This window comes from Cryptotermes secundus, unplaced genomic scaffold (genome assembly GCF_002891405.2).
Source record: "Cryptotermes secundus unplaced genomic scaffold, Csec_1.0 scaffold267, whole genome shotgun sequence".
Classification (NCBI taxonomy): Eukaryota; Metazoa; Arthropoda; class Insecta; order Blattodea; family Kalotermitidae; genus Cryptotermes; species Cryptotermes secundus.
This window is the reverse complement of record NW_019733322.1, coordinates 434,592-449,133: the sequence shown is the minus strand read 5'-3', so window position 1 is coordinate 449,133 and position 14,542 is coordinate 434,592. Positions and strand designations below refer to the sequence as shown.

General features: G+C 39.0%; 4 protein-coding genes across 8 annotated transcripts in view; 1 reads left to right on the top strand and 3 right to left on the bottom strand.

Annotated features, from left to right (window-relative positions):
• LOC111867949 (double-stranded RNA-binding protein Staufen homolog 2) overlaps positions 1-2,656 on the bottom strand; it is a 97,018-nt gene extending 94,362 nt beyond the window's left edge. For all 5 annotated transcript variants that reach the window (XM_023858193.2, XM_023858195.2, XM_023858197.2 and 2 more), the window contains exons 1-2: positions 2,494-2,656; positions 2,278-2,364 (exon numbers count right to left, since the gene is read on the bottom strand). In XM_023858193.2, the coding sequence (XP_023713961.1) occupies positions 2,278-2,333 (56 nt within the window). In that variant the 5' untranslated portion in view covers positions 2,334-2,364; positions 2,494-2,656. The remainder of the gene's footprint in view (positions 1-2,277; positions 2,365-2,493) is intronic.
• An 855-nt stretch (positions 2,657-3,511) lies between these two features.
• On the top strand, positions 3,512-5,271 carry LOC111867951 (39S ribosomal protein L9, mitochondrial). The gene has a single exon (XM_023858200.2). It carries the CDS (start codon positions 3,783-3,785, stop codon positions 4,590-4,592), a length of 810 nt encoding a protein of 269 aa, XP_023713968.1. The 5' UTR covers positions 3,512-3,782; the 3' UTR covers positions 4,593-5,271.
• Positions 5,272-8,389: 3,118 nt separating this feature from the next.
• On the bottom strand, positions 8,390-11,562 carry LOC111867937. The gene is made up of 2 exons (XM_023858172.2): positions 10,573-11,562; positions 8,390-8,471 (listed from the first exon to the last, which is right to left on the bottom strand). Exons 1-2 carry the CDS (start codon positions 10,910-10,912, stop codon positions 8,431-8,433), a joined length of 381 nt encoding a protein of 126 aa, XP_023713940.1. The 5' UTR covers positions 10,913-11,562; the 3' UTR covers positions 8,390-8,430.
• A 1,359-nt stretch (positions 11,563-12,921) lies between these two features.
• The window catches only part of LOC111867934 (zinc finger protein 501), a 122,252-nt gene continuing 120,631 nt past the window's right edge, over positions 12,922-14,542 (bottom strand). The window contains exon 6 of the mRNA XM_023858168.1: positions 12,922-13,637. Coding sequence (XP_023713936.1) covers positions 13,484-13,637 — 154 coding nt within the window. The 3' untranslated portion in view covers positions 12,922-13,483. The remainder of the gene's footprint in view (positions 13,638-14,542) is intronic.

Here is a 14,542-nt window from a genome sequence, read left to right as displayed (position 1 = left end):
CCCGGGACAGCCATCGGATTTCTGAGTGCAATAATAAGTGTTCATGATCACTTCCCATTTCATTACAAAGCACAGAAAATAATCGGCTGTTAAGAGGACGGGCTTTAATAAAATTGACAATTTTTACTGCCTCGTCTAGAACAATTTTCATTTTGGAGGGCATACGGCGGCGTGCAGCTAATACTTCGCGGTGTATGCAACAATGTGTCCATTTAACAAGAGGTGCGACTTTCTGGATACGTGCGACCAAACCATTATGTATTCCCGACATTGCCTGAGCACCATCTGTGCTGATACCTACACATTTTTCCCATTGAAGTGTATTTGTAGTTATGAAGTCATTGACAACTTTGAAAAGGGCTTCAGCAGTTGTATTAAGAGGTAACGATTCACAGAACAAAAAATCTTCACAAACTTTATTTTCGTGTTCATATCGCACCAAAGCTACCAAATTAACATTATTTGAAATATCGTGGCTTTCATCCAACTGCAATGCAAAATATTCAGTATGACGTAACCGTTCTAGCAAAATATCTTTCACATTTTGAGCCATCTCGTCGATTCTTCTTTTCACAGTATTGTCAGATAACGATATTAGAGACACCTCGTTGGCATGTCTTTCACTAAACAAGTTCTTTCTTATGGTTTCTGTAGCAGGCAAAATTAAATCTTCCCCGATTGTATGGCGTTGTCCATTTCTAGCGATCAGAAGGGCAACTTCGTAAGAGGCAAGAACAGCCTTTTCATTTTTCGTTCCACATACAATGTCCTTAACTAAATTCTGTGAACCACAAAGTTGCAGTTTCTTATTTTGAAAATATTCTATTGGCTTATTAACTGATTCGCCATGTTTCGTTTCAAGGTGGCGTCTCAACTTCGACGGCTTCATAGATTCATTCGATAACACTTCGCAACAAAGAACACACTGTGGTCTGTCTTCGCCGTCTTTATTCAGAACGGAAAATCCCATTTGCAAATAAGATGGACAATATTTGCGTGATTTTTTGAGGGAAGGAACTTTATCTGCCCTGGTACTATTTTCGACAACACTAGATCCACTCGGATTATCGTCTGTCTTACGTTTCAATGATCCACACTTTAACCACCGATCCATATCTAAATAAGATCATGAACAAACTGAAAATCAGAAGTTTCGTTGTGAACTCAATTATTTGAACAAAACCAGAAAAACTGAATATTACACCGAGAAAAACACACTTGTATAATATTATAAAAATTCACTGCACAAAAACTAAAGGAACACGGGTTGTTCGCTCTGCCACTGAAATGAATAAGAAACGTGCTCAATGGTCCCAGGTTTATTCCCAACCAAAGAGGGATGGATCTGGTGGGGGAGGAGGGGAGAATGGTCGGACAGCAGGTACTAGTACAGCAGTCCACCCTGAAACACGGGTCTGAGATGCAATGGGCCGACCAAAAGAAAATGTCCTTGGAAAAAGCTACACAGATCGTTGGTTATTCATCTCTGCTTTACAAAGGGAAGGTACCGTTACGGTACCAACAGTCCCGTTAAATTTTACTTCAACCATGGGCCTCAAGAGCCAGAGATATACACTGCAAATATCCCAGGTGTGAGGAACATGATAAGATAAAGTTTAATGAAAATAAACTATCCCGCGGACCCCTTTTGAATTACTCGCGGACCCCCAGGGGTCCGCGGACCACAGGTTGGGACACTCTGTATATTAATTATGTGACTGGTTCTATATCTATGTATATGGATTTATGGAATATACAATGAATGAATGAATGAATGAATGTGGACATAATTTTCATATACCAGCTAACAAAAATAGTTTCACTGAAACCCTTTCTGAAAGTGCATTAACTTCCACTAGATCGTGCATTACGGAGACATTTTCCAAACCAGGAGGAGCTAACTAATGGACAATGTCTTGCTCTAACAGGCACTATTAAAGCCACAAATTAAGGGATGAATGTCTATGTATTATGAAGATACTTGACATGCAACAATACATTTAATTTCAGTATCAATAATGTGATCTTTTGTTATCTTCATGTACCATGAACCAAGATACATGAAAATGAAACGAAACAACACACAACATTCTCACCTATTACACTACCATAGTATATATGCTCTTCGCACACACTATTCTTCACTCTAAATCTAATTTACTGGTTACAATCGCATTGGCAAGCAACGGGCCAGCCTCTTAGAGATTAATTAAAAACATAAAACGGTCTTCATAGTACGACTGTTCACATTATTACAAACTAGAAAATATTACAAACCTAGCATCTCTATGCTGGTTAGCCGGCATCGCCATTGAATGCTGGTGATGCAACATTGCGTTCTGAATTAACTGCAATAGGTGATAACTGGAAACAAGAAAAAAGCTTTTATATCACTATGACTGCGGAAACTTTTGGGCGGCACCAAAGTATGCAAAATGACGAACCGGTTCCACCTCCAAATGGAAATGAGAAACCCTGCTCTGTTATACACACCTATTCACGATTCTGTTTCACTTCAACCCTCTCAGAAAATTTATTTTCGTGGTTGAGATGAAAAAGATGGTTTCCTAACTTACTTTAAAACCTTTCAAAACATTGGCAAACAGTAAAGAAAAGCAGAGACTAACATGCGGCCATGTTGGTCTTCTCCCAATGAAGCGAAGTTTCCGAATTTCTCATCAGAGGTCCCATATTTGTGTAGGATCAATGTTGCCATAGAAACTGATTGTGTGGCAAGATTGCCAGATTTTACAAATTTCGTCGTTGGAAATACCGGGAAGTAATAAGTACCTACAGAGTTCTATTTTCTGGGACATAACACCATGTAATTCGGTGAAAGACAACCGATGTTTCCGATGATCATAAGGATCATAAGCCAAGCGAAGAGACAAGCCGGAAGCAGGGCGCAAGCAAAGCAATTCGCTAAAGACCATTCCTCAGTTGCTATTGGCTACCTTTGAAAAACAATAGGACACAAACAAAGGTAACTAGTGTCAGCCCTCAGATCCCTCAGCCGTTTTTGCAGATGTCGTGTGTTGACGAGCAGAGAACTAAGGAGCTAAGGAGGTTGGGATAGAAGTCGTATGCGTGGGTCGTAGACATACGGCGGAGTGAGAATGGCAGAGGAAGGCCAGAAGATGATGGAAGGCTTAACTTGATGGGCGCCCAGAGGGGGCAGAGAACAGTGTGCAGGAACTTTCCTCCACCATCCGGAGAACCGGACTACACAGCGTTATATCCGTTATATCCTAGACAACAACGTCATAATCCCAGCCACTGAGAACCTATTTCTAACAGTGACAGCACTTTCAGCCTCATGTTTGGTATCTCATACAAATTACACAACGATACATCTCAGAAGTCTCAGAACACAGCAACTTAACGATCACAGTTGTCAGGCTGTTCGATAGTTATTCTGAATAATCTGGGCTCTCTCTTATACTCTTACACACACACACACACACATACACACATACACGGATATAGATATTGCACGTCCGCAGATTTCACTGAACTAGCCTGGCAAACCTGCTTGTTGATGTACGCTATCGAATTCTAATTAGATTGCAGGATGTAACTATCGAATCGAATGTATCGTAATTTCCAACCATAGTGAAGTTGACGGGGTTCGTTGTCGACGTTGAGTGGAGGAGACGAATGGTGGGAGGAAATCGACGAAAACGTGCGTTAATCTTGTGTTGTGTACAATTTTATATGACTGAAAACGCAAAGAACTGTTGGTGTTGATCGTGCACTGAGCAGAGTCTTGGGGAACTGAGAATATGTGGGGACAATTACTGAGATCAACAGTACAATTAAGGTGTTCGAGTTGTCGCGTTTTGGGCTATCCAGATCAGAATTTATTACACCAACAAGTCAGAACAACATTTATTTTGAAGCGAAGATGGCCACCGGGCCTGGTGAAGAAGTGGCGTGATCCATCGGCCAAGAGATTGCGAGCTCGACACTTCGTTTACGATCTTGTAGAAGATACGGACACGCGAAAGAAGAAGGAGTTGGAGGTTATATTGACAGATTTTGTAACAGGCATTGGAAATCGTGGAGATCGGATAATTATGAAACAGGACACAGCATATCACAAATTGTTACTACCTGGATTTGCTGTATATGCTTCGCCAGAAAACGTCCAGAAATTTTCTCATCTCAAAGATGATGAACACAAACCGAAATATAGTTCACCATTTGTTGAGAAAACGATAAGCATTTTGCAAAATATGAATGTTATAGTTTTAATGAACAAGGACATACCTTGGACAGTTGAGCCTTGGCACATAAGAATGTCATTCCGGAGAGCTGGTGTTCACATCCCTGAAGATGCCATTTCATTGCCAGAGGAACCAATATGTGGTCCCAATATGGAGATAGAGAATAAATTCTTCAAGGTTACAGTGACTATAAACAATACAGAAAAAGTGCCTGTAAAATGCGTTATTCATCACTGGAGTACATATATCAGTGATAAATTACCACCTGCAGAAGATGTTACAGAAGAGCCACGAATGCCAGTATTTCCAGTTGCAGAGTCAGAAAGAGGTTTTAATGCCAATTCTGACTTAACCACTGCAACATAGAAAATATAATATTTTTAGTAAATTAACTTGTTTGTAGTACAGCAGGCCCTTGCCAACTTCAGGAGTTATGTTCCTGATGAACACTGTAATTTGTGAAGCCAGTGACTTAATGGGGAGTCAGGGACTGGAGGAACTGCATCTACTGTTGACTGTCTTCAAAGCCTAACATGAAAGATATATAACAGATGTTTGAAAATAGTATAAAAATTAAAAAGTAAGAAAAAAGAACACTACAGTAATTGGTAATCTAGAAAACTGATTTCAGATGCCACAAGAGTGTTCCACAGGAGATGTGAAATCTACCTTCTCTGTGTATATACTAATCAAACTGCAGATATCCAGCCCAGAATAAATTTAAAATCACGGCTACTTCAAATCCACTGTTGGTGAGGGACTGCTGGACTTTGCTGCTTGATACACAGGATGTCTACAAATTCTGTATAGCTTTTGAAAATAATTTTGTCTTTATTATGCCAGTACACCTTTTGTGACTATGAAGAAGCTTCTCAGCTTGAGCTTCAATGTGGAGAATGTTTTCTGTGAACAAACCCTGTAAAGATTGGCAATCTGATATGCTTGCAGTTTATTTCAGTTAGAATTTAGAATGATTGAGAAATACAGCCTACTGTTTCATTTTAAAAATTGGTAAATAAATATGCATCTCTTTGTGTGTCATATAGCTACATTATTTTTACTAAGCAATAACTTTATTGTTTTCTCAAAAATATTTTGATTTTGCTGCAACTATGATTATTCCTTAATGCGGATTAGGAATGGTCCTAATTGTCATTCAGCCATTCATACTCTTGGCAGGAAGAATTTGTTAGTATAGGCATACTTCCCTTTATTTGGGGCAGAAATAGGATGATAACCTTATGTCATGTTTGTAATATATGTGTGGTCTAAATATATGAAGTACATAAAATTGAAAATTTTTGTGGCAGCCAGTTGTTATGGACCAGATTTGCTAAGACCAATATCATTTATATTCAGTCCCTCTATAACATGGATTTGCCAGTAAGCATCTTGTATAGCAAACACAGGTAAAAGAATAAAATGTGATTTGCCTTTTAGTTGAGTAAGCAGGAAAAATGGAACTTCATTTCACCCTCCGCTTTTACAAGATACATCACATTTGATAGGGTGAAGTGTGAAAGAGTCAGCATTTTTAATTTCACACATTGAAGTAAGTACTGAGGCATGATTCTTGCAACCAAATGTGCATTTACTATTACTGAGATGGCTCTGAGGCTATGTTACACCAGCAATGTGTACATTTTGGTAACTTTTGTTTTCCAATTCCAAGGAGTGGGACAGAAGGCTGCTTAAAATACTGGGTGAAAGGAAGCCTGTGTGTGAGTTCATATGTAGCAATATTACCCTGAATTGGCAGCTTGGCACTGGACACTATTCTCTAGTATTACAGTTCACACCCTGTTCTTTGAAAAATCAATTTTAATATTATCCTCCAGCCTATGCTTAGGTCTCCCAAGTAGTCACTTCACGTTTTCTAAATATAATTTTGTAAGCATTTATGTTTTACGTGTCCTGTACATCTTATCCTCTTTGATTTTATCACCATAGTTCAAATCCCTATGAGGTCATTGGATTTTTTTCCAATTGACCAAATCCTTCCAGCTGCACTGTGGCCCTGGGGTCATCTCAGCCTCTAACAGAAATGAGTACCAGGAATATTCTTGGGGGTAAAGGGCAGCCGGCGCGAAGGGCTGACAACCTTGCTGCCATCTATGAGATGATTGTCTAGAAAATGTGGGAACCTCAACATCTCATAACCCTATGGGCCTCCACAGCCTGTTACAGGGATACTTTTACTTTACTTTAGTACCTCACTCAGCCTTGTGAGGATAATTGAAGAGCTATTTCAATGAAATAGTGGCTCTGGTCCAGAAAACTGAGGTTAACGGATGTGGGAGTTCATTGCGCTGATCACGTGGCACCCTCTGTGCACTAAAGTTGGCACTAACTTTGCTGACAAGCAGCGGTCCCTTGGTCTGTATAATTCACTTGCAGACTACAGGCCATTGAGTTTGTTTTTGGAGCATCTGGCAAACATTACAAATTAGGAAGTACCTCATATATTAAGGAGCCAGGATAGCATTGTCAGTATAGTGACTGGCTACAGGCTACATGACCAAGGGATCAGAGTTTGAGTCCCAGTAGTCAAGAATTTTCTCTTTTCCATGTTGTCCAGACCAGCTCTGAGGTCCACTCAACTTCCTGTCTAAATGGGTACCAGGGGCTCTTTCCCCAGGGGTAAAGCGGCCGGAGCATGAAGCTGACAACTTGCCTCCGGCTAGTGCCGAGTTCAAGATAATGGATCTCTACATCTACTCCCCCATACACCTTCATGGCATAGTGCTTAATTAGTTAAGCATAGGGAAAACTTTATCTTTTACCTCATATATTGGGGGCATGCAGTATCATAGTTGGTTGAGGCACTATGCTACAAGCTGGAAGGTCATGGGTTCAAGTCCCGATGAGGTCATTGGATTTTTTGAATTTGCCTAATTCTTCGAGCCGCATTATGGCCCTGGGGTCGACTCAGCCTGTAACAGAAATCAGTACCAGGAATTTATTAAATAATTTTCCTGGGGAGTAAAGTGCAGCCAGCGTGTAAGGCTGACAACATTACCGCCATGTTTGAGCTGATTGTCTAGATAATGTGAGACCCTCAACATCTCACAACCCTATGGGCCTTCATGGCCTGTTACAGGGATAGCGTTGCTTACTTATATATATATTAAATCTTCAGTATATTTGATTGAGTCACAAGTTATGAACAATGTCAAATGGATTGACAAGGACACACATTTTTCTCCTCTAAAATCTCAAATCAACAACATAAGTGTGACAAAACTTGGTATTATCCAACACTAGAAGTTGTCACACAATCTTCTGGGAAGAAGACTGAGGCATAATGTTCCTCCAAAATGCTGGTTGTACTGCCCTGCGTGGCATCGCATTGAGAAGACGGTAATCTTCAAGTATTGAACAGGGAGTAACAGGGGAGCAACCACCATCTATTCCTATCCACTTCACTTCAATCTGTGATCACTACTTACAATCATACCAATGAAGGATAACAGTAAAGACAACTGCAATGAGACACTACAGACAAAAGAGAGAAGAAAAAAAAATGGTTAGTCCCATGTACATATGTTGCAAGACCTGTAGTTAAGGCTGTAAATTTTGTAACTATTGTAGTCTGCTAATACAGCTGGAAAAATAACAGCCTTAGGCTTGCAGAAAATACATTTGAAATGTAATAAACACAAGTAAAATACTATGAGTAGAAACAGAAGCTGGTCAATTAATTGAAATAACAGGATACTCCGAATATGAGTCTAACAGTAAAATTTAAACCAGACTTAGCATACACCACCTAGACGATTTCCATGTTCAAAATCCGCACTGTGATCACCTGCTCCAGGTCTCTGATAATGTTCTGCTCAAGTCCAAATCACAAATGCCAATGCACGGCTCAGTGCAGGGAAGCAGAAGTATGGGAGAGCAACAAGCTGAGTAGGAAGGTAAGGCACATATTGATTCAGAAATACATCTTGAATTCGAACATAGCTCATAATATTCTCACTGAATCCAGTGTACCCCTGAAACTTGTTAGGCTAATTAATGTGTTATTTATTTATTTACTTCATATCCATGGACCATTACACATGATATAGGACAAGTCAAATACTTTACAATAATAAATAATGATATAATAATATACTAAGATAATACAATGATGAATTTAGTAATAGAACTATTATAATCGTTTAACACTCGACACCGCTGTATGCCTCAAGACCTGATCCTTCTATCCCGGCACAGAATACCCTGGTGTCCTCGATTTCGTTCCTGTAAGAAAGAATACAGAGTAGGGCAGTAGGCATTCCTATAGCATTACTAATATTAAAATTTACAAGTTAATTATTCTTAAAATATATGTTTACAAGTAATTAGAACTAGGATTTGTCCCCAAACAAGAGAAACTTTTCTATACTATAGAAACAGTGATCAAGTAGGAATGTCTTCAAAGTCTTTTTAAACTTGTATAGTACTGGTATCTCTTTTATTGTGGCAACTGATTTAACATACAAAGTCCAATATTATTTAAACTGTTTTTGTATAGACTCGTATTACATGGCACTATGAACAAGTCATTTTTCTCCTTGTACTGTGCGAGTGTATTCCTGAATTGGTTATGAAAACATTCAAATTGGTTTTTATGTAAACTAGAATTTCATATATATACAGACATGGTAAAGGTAATACATGGAACGATTTAAAATATTGTTTACAACTAATGGTTTTCGCGATTTGTATCATAGCTCTAATAGCTCTCTTCTGCAACCTAAAGATCAATTTTGCATTTCCTGAATTGCCCCAAAATATCAGTCCATATAATAACAAGGATTGAAAATAAGCATAATATAAGGTGCGAACAGTCTCTAACCCTGATATTCTTTTGACTACTCGTAAGCAAAACATATTTTACATAATTTATTTGCTGGTTGTTGAGTATGTGCAGTCCACCTTAGATTCTTATCCAACCAAACTCCCAAAAGTTTTGTATGTTCTGTATAACTGATGACTGTATCATAGAGCTTTATTGATAGGCATTCGACTTGTACTTTTTGAGGTTGATGAAAGGGTATTGCTATTGTTTTCTCTTTATTATTAATCAATATATTCCTTTCAAACCACTCTGTGAGTGCATTTATTGTTTTATTTACAGTCANAAGAATGCAGAGCTCGATTCACACTAGTGCGGAAATAGTGTTACAACTTGCCATGTGAAACAAAAGTGAATGAATATTAAACATATAAGCCTCAAAAAAGCCTCAGTAGTCCCGGTTAAGCTGCAAACCGGTTAATCCGCCCCTGGATAATCGAGAGTTGACTGTATTTTCGTTTGGACATCGTTAGCACTATTTCCTGTTATAAGAATACTAGTATCGTCGGCAAAAAACGTTGGTCTTCCAACGTTAAATGAAACCTATAGTAATTTCAGTATATATAAAACACTTGTCTGATGTATTTCCTATTCAGAATGATCTCAAAAAAGACCTGTTGGATATGAGGCTCTCACAGTGATGGTTATGAGCAGTTCCATCTTCTGTGATATGCCATGTAGTCTGCTGAAAATCAACTGACATTTCAGAGGAACATGGCATCTCCAGCTTCATGGTCATAAACCAAGCAAGAAATCAGCATGAAAGCAGGCTTTGCTTGCCTCCTGCTTTGATGTTGGTTTCTTGCTTGGCTTATTCTTCAACCTTAAGATGCAGGCAACTGTTCCTTCAAAATGTCAGTTGTTTTTCAACAGACTATACTGCATTATATCCCATGAAACAGAATTCCTCAAGAAATTCTTGCTGCTGTTCCTTTTCAGCTTCACTTTAGAATATGCCATTATGAAGGTCCAAGGAAGCTAGAATAGACTGGAACTGACTGGGACACATCAGCTTTTAGTCTGTGCCAACGATGTTAATTAGGTGAAAAACAAAACTATAAACAGAAGTATGTATCTCCTGGGATATAACTCCTTGTATTCACTGAAACACAGCTGATATTTCAAATGAACATATTGCCTCCATCTTCATGGTCAAACTAAATCAAGCAAGAAACTAGCATGGGCAGGACTTAACATACAATAGAAGGAAACTTGCAAGCCAATAAGCCTGGTTCCATTGTCTCTCCCTCAGAGAGACAAACCAGTAGGAAACAACAGAAGCGTAACTACTCTAGGCTCTGAAAATGGTTGCTTTTGCAACTTTCAGACATGGGAACATGAGGGAGGAGTTGTGATAGGCTGAAAAACGAGGGCAGGAGAGAAGTCAGGTTAGGTTGCTGTAAGCTCGCAGCATGGGAAAAGAAGAGCAAGATAAGTGGACAGGAAGTTAGAAAAGCAAAGAAAGACTCGGGGTTTGATGGATACCAAATAAGGGCTGTTTACCTGGGCCCAAAGAGTCCTGTGAGGTAGGGTTCCCATGATTTTTCAGGGAGAAGATAAATTTCCAAGACTTGCTTAGGTGAAAGCCATCTTCCCTGTTCATATTAATGGAATGCAGCACAATCTCAATCTCCTCCCTGATGGTACAGATCATAGGTTTGGTGGATAGGATGCTGGTATTATGAGCTGGATGCGATCTCCCAAGTTGATGCTGTGCTCCGCCAAGGTTGAATAGTCCAAATGATCTAACCAAACATGCTGATGGTGCTCCTTCACTTTGGTGTCTCTGTCCAGTGTAGACCTGAGCACACTCACAGGGGATGTTGTACACTCCTGCTGTCATCTGTCCAAAGTTATCCTTGACTGGCCAAAGAAAGCTATAGAGAGAGATTTTCCTAGGCAAGAGGCCATCTGACCTGCTGTTGTGCTGGAACAACACCCTGCTATTGCAGTTGCAGACTCACCCAGCATAAGGTAGGAAAGCAAGTCAGCCCAGACCAACCACAACAGGAAGGATGAGAGCTCTGTGTATCAGCTTGTCACTGCAGCTGTTCTGCCTCGACATGTCCTTCATCAGGCAGGCTGTCCTCGTCACAGAGAGTTCTCTGGCTCTGTGCTCCAGTAAGGAAAGTATGGCATGCTAGTTGGATGGGTGGAGGTGAGAACTAGAGTTAAAATCACAGATTAGAATGGGTAGGTTTGAGAGCCACCTGGTCTCCTGTCAGTTATGTCCATGAAAAGAAGGCTGCTTTTTCTTTCCATCTCCATGGTAAACTGAATGTTCTGGCTGACACTGCTCCAATGACAGAGGAAGTCCATTTTATCTGGCCCAGGGGACCAGCAGAGGGACCTGAGAGTGGCCCAGTTAAGTGCCACCAGGCCAATGAATTATAAAAAATGTCACATTTTGGTATGATAGTAAAAAAATAGTAAAGCTATCTCTGTAACAGGCTATGGAAATCCATAGGGTTGTGAGACTTTGAAGATCCCACATTTTTTGGACAATCAGCTCACAGATGGTGATGAGGCTGTCAACCTTATGCACCAGCTGCCATTTACTCCCCAGAATGATTCCTGATACTCATTTCTGTTAGTGACCAAGTCAACCCCAGGACGACAGTGCAACTCAAAGGATTAGATCAACTGAAAAATCCAGTAACCTCATTGAGAATTGAACCCACATCCTTCTGGCTTGTAGCACAGTTTCTCAACCAACTACACTATACAACTCTTTAATGAACTGTCACAACACAGCAAATAGTAAAACATCAAAGTCAGCGTTCAGCTGTGGCTTTGCTACATGTTTTGGCCACTATCGGCCATCATCAGGCAAATACATATCAACAAAAATCTACCATTTAACTGCAATCATAAAATGGATATAACACTATTAATCATACAAATTTAAAAATGCTTATGTAAAAAATACAAAAGTTCAGATTATATAAAAATTAAAAATTGGAAGTATTATAACAAGATAAAATATTAAAGATGTTTTCAAAAACATTGAATCAGTCGTTGGATATACTTTGTCTGCGTTTCCATAGACAATAGGGAAATTCGATATTACTTTATATAGAAGATTTTAAGAGAGGCCCATGGTGTAGCAATTAATGAATTGTGTAATGCTGCCTCGTCATTAAGAATTGTCCTTATTGCATGGAAAGCAAATGATGACTACACTATTGTATGCCTCGGTAAAATAGTAACAAATCAAAACGGTTTTCTTGAATAAATTAAGAAGATATGAAATTTAGGGAATGTTTGTTGCCATGAAGTTTAAAATATAGTGTCTTTCCATCTGATACCTAGAAACATAGAGACTAAAATTATGTACAAGTTTATCTCATGTTGTTTTATATGGGTGTGAAATGTGACCTTTCACATTAAGGGAAGAACCCAGATTTAAGGTGTATGGGTATAAGGTAATGATATCTGCAGGATGGAGAAAATCATACAGCAAGATGCTTCACAATTTGTACTTTTCATCCAGTATTGCCATAGTGATCATATCAGGAGGACATGATGGGCAAGGTATGCAGCATATGTAGCCATGACAAAAAGTGCATACAAAATTTTTGTCATAAAACCTGAACAAAAGAAGCTACTTGGAAGACCTGAACATAGATGGGGATATTATAATGGATCTTAAAACCAGGGTGAGAGGGTTTGGACTGGATTCATCTGGTTCAGGACAGGGACCAGTGGCAGACTCTTGTGAACACAGTAATGAATTTCTTCAGTAGCTGGGCAACTACACATTAGCTTCTCATGGAGGTCTGCACCATAGGGTTTACTAATTGTATATGTACAGTTTTACATGGAGTCATGACAAAAAAGAAAGAAAGAAAAAAAAAAGATGGTACAATCAAATATTTTATTGAATTTATGTAATTACATAATTCATTACTCTGATCTCATGTTTTAAAATGTAAATTTTGATGTTCAAAGTGTGTATCTTTCCATAATTCTCATACTTTGATTAGGTAAAATTAAACCTGTCCATAAATGCAACGTGATGAAAGAGTGTGGAAGATATGGATGTAAGCTTCAAACAGTATTGTCAACCAACATTACATTGGTTAAGTGATGAGCCCTGGGGAAAGAACCCTCAGGGATGGACTGATAGACTGCATGGGCCAGAGAACAATTCGGGATGTTGTAAAGAGTAGATAAAAACTTAGGTCCTTGGCATTCAACTGTTACACCAGCACTACAGCAAATATCACAGTTCCTTGTGCTTCAATAAATAAAGAAAATTAAAACATTAAAACACTTTGACTGAAGCCCATTATATAAGAATTTTTGTAGGATACCAAATAATGTGAAGATTCCACAAATTGAATACATATCAGAAAATAAGCAATGGTGCATTCACCTCAATTATGATGTTAAGCAAAAAACATTTGCACTCCTAAAGTTGTGTATCACTATATGGTGTATTGCAAGGAATATGAGGATTGTCTATACCATGAGTCCGACGCTTGTGTTTGTAAAGAGTACTCTTGTATGCAAATTTCTTCTCACAAAGATGGCATGGAAATGATTCAACTCCTCCTTCATGTAACCTGAAATGAACAGTGATTTATGTATTGCCAATACAGGCTGAAATGTGGTATCAGTGTTTTCCAAATCAATCTTCAGGGTTCCTGTAGAGAGTACTATCTAATAATGAACCAACTCATTATACAACACCTTTGAAATCACAACAAAACAGTAGCCTTTATATATTCCTTCACTTTTCTTGTCATACTGACCCAGTTTGGGGGAAAATAAATTCTTGGTCACCAGGCAGACACTGTGTGCATTCCCAGGGAAACAGTATTTTCACATGTATGTGTGACTATAGATGGGGTTTGCATTTAATGAACTTTTACAGAACACAACTATAAGTAACTATAGCATTATTACTAATTCACATTACAATTCACTACAGCACACACTTAAGTCTTTTCAGTCTGCTGTGTCTTCACCAGTCATCTGGTAATGGCTTCCAAAGCCATAGCTTCCTTAGCCCCTACTTACTGGCAAGTGTCTCCCACCTGTCAACTTGACTCCACTAACTCATTCACTCCACTGTAGTCATCTGCACTGCACTCACTAACTGAACTGAACTGAACTGAACTCGGTGACTCGAGTGTCATACAGCCTAAGAGGCGGGCCCACAGAGAACACCGCTTGCAACATCTTTTCTATTGTTGCGTGCCATCACCATGGACATGACATATGGGCCATTATCTAGCAATGGGTCTACATGCTACAACATATTAAAGGTATAATTGAGAACCACTAACACAATTTATTATAAACCAATATTAAAATATGTAAGATTTGAGGCTTTCACGGCGGTGACTATGAAGAAAGCAGTCTTCTGGGATTTGGCACCGTGTATATGTGGTGTTAACCGACGTTTCGGAGGAACGTATTGCCCCCATCTTCAGGGTAGAAGAAAAAGTATAAGAAATCTGCAAGT

Bases quoted from the DNA above. Each gene is read 5' to 3' on its own strand.
- LOC111867951 (XM_023858200.2), top strand. From the start codon at position 3,783: ATGTGGGGACAATTACTGAGATCAACAGTACAATTAAGGTGTTCGAGT.
- LOC111867937 (XM_023858172.2), bottom strand. From the start codon at position 10,912: ATGACAGCAGGAGTGTACAACATCCCCTGTGAGTGTGCTCAGGTCTAC. The intron at 8,472-10,572 runs GTAAACAGCCCT...TCTTTCTTACAG, and splicing joins ACAGGACTCTTTGGGCCCAG to GAACGAAATCGAGGACACCA.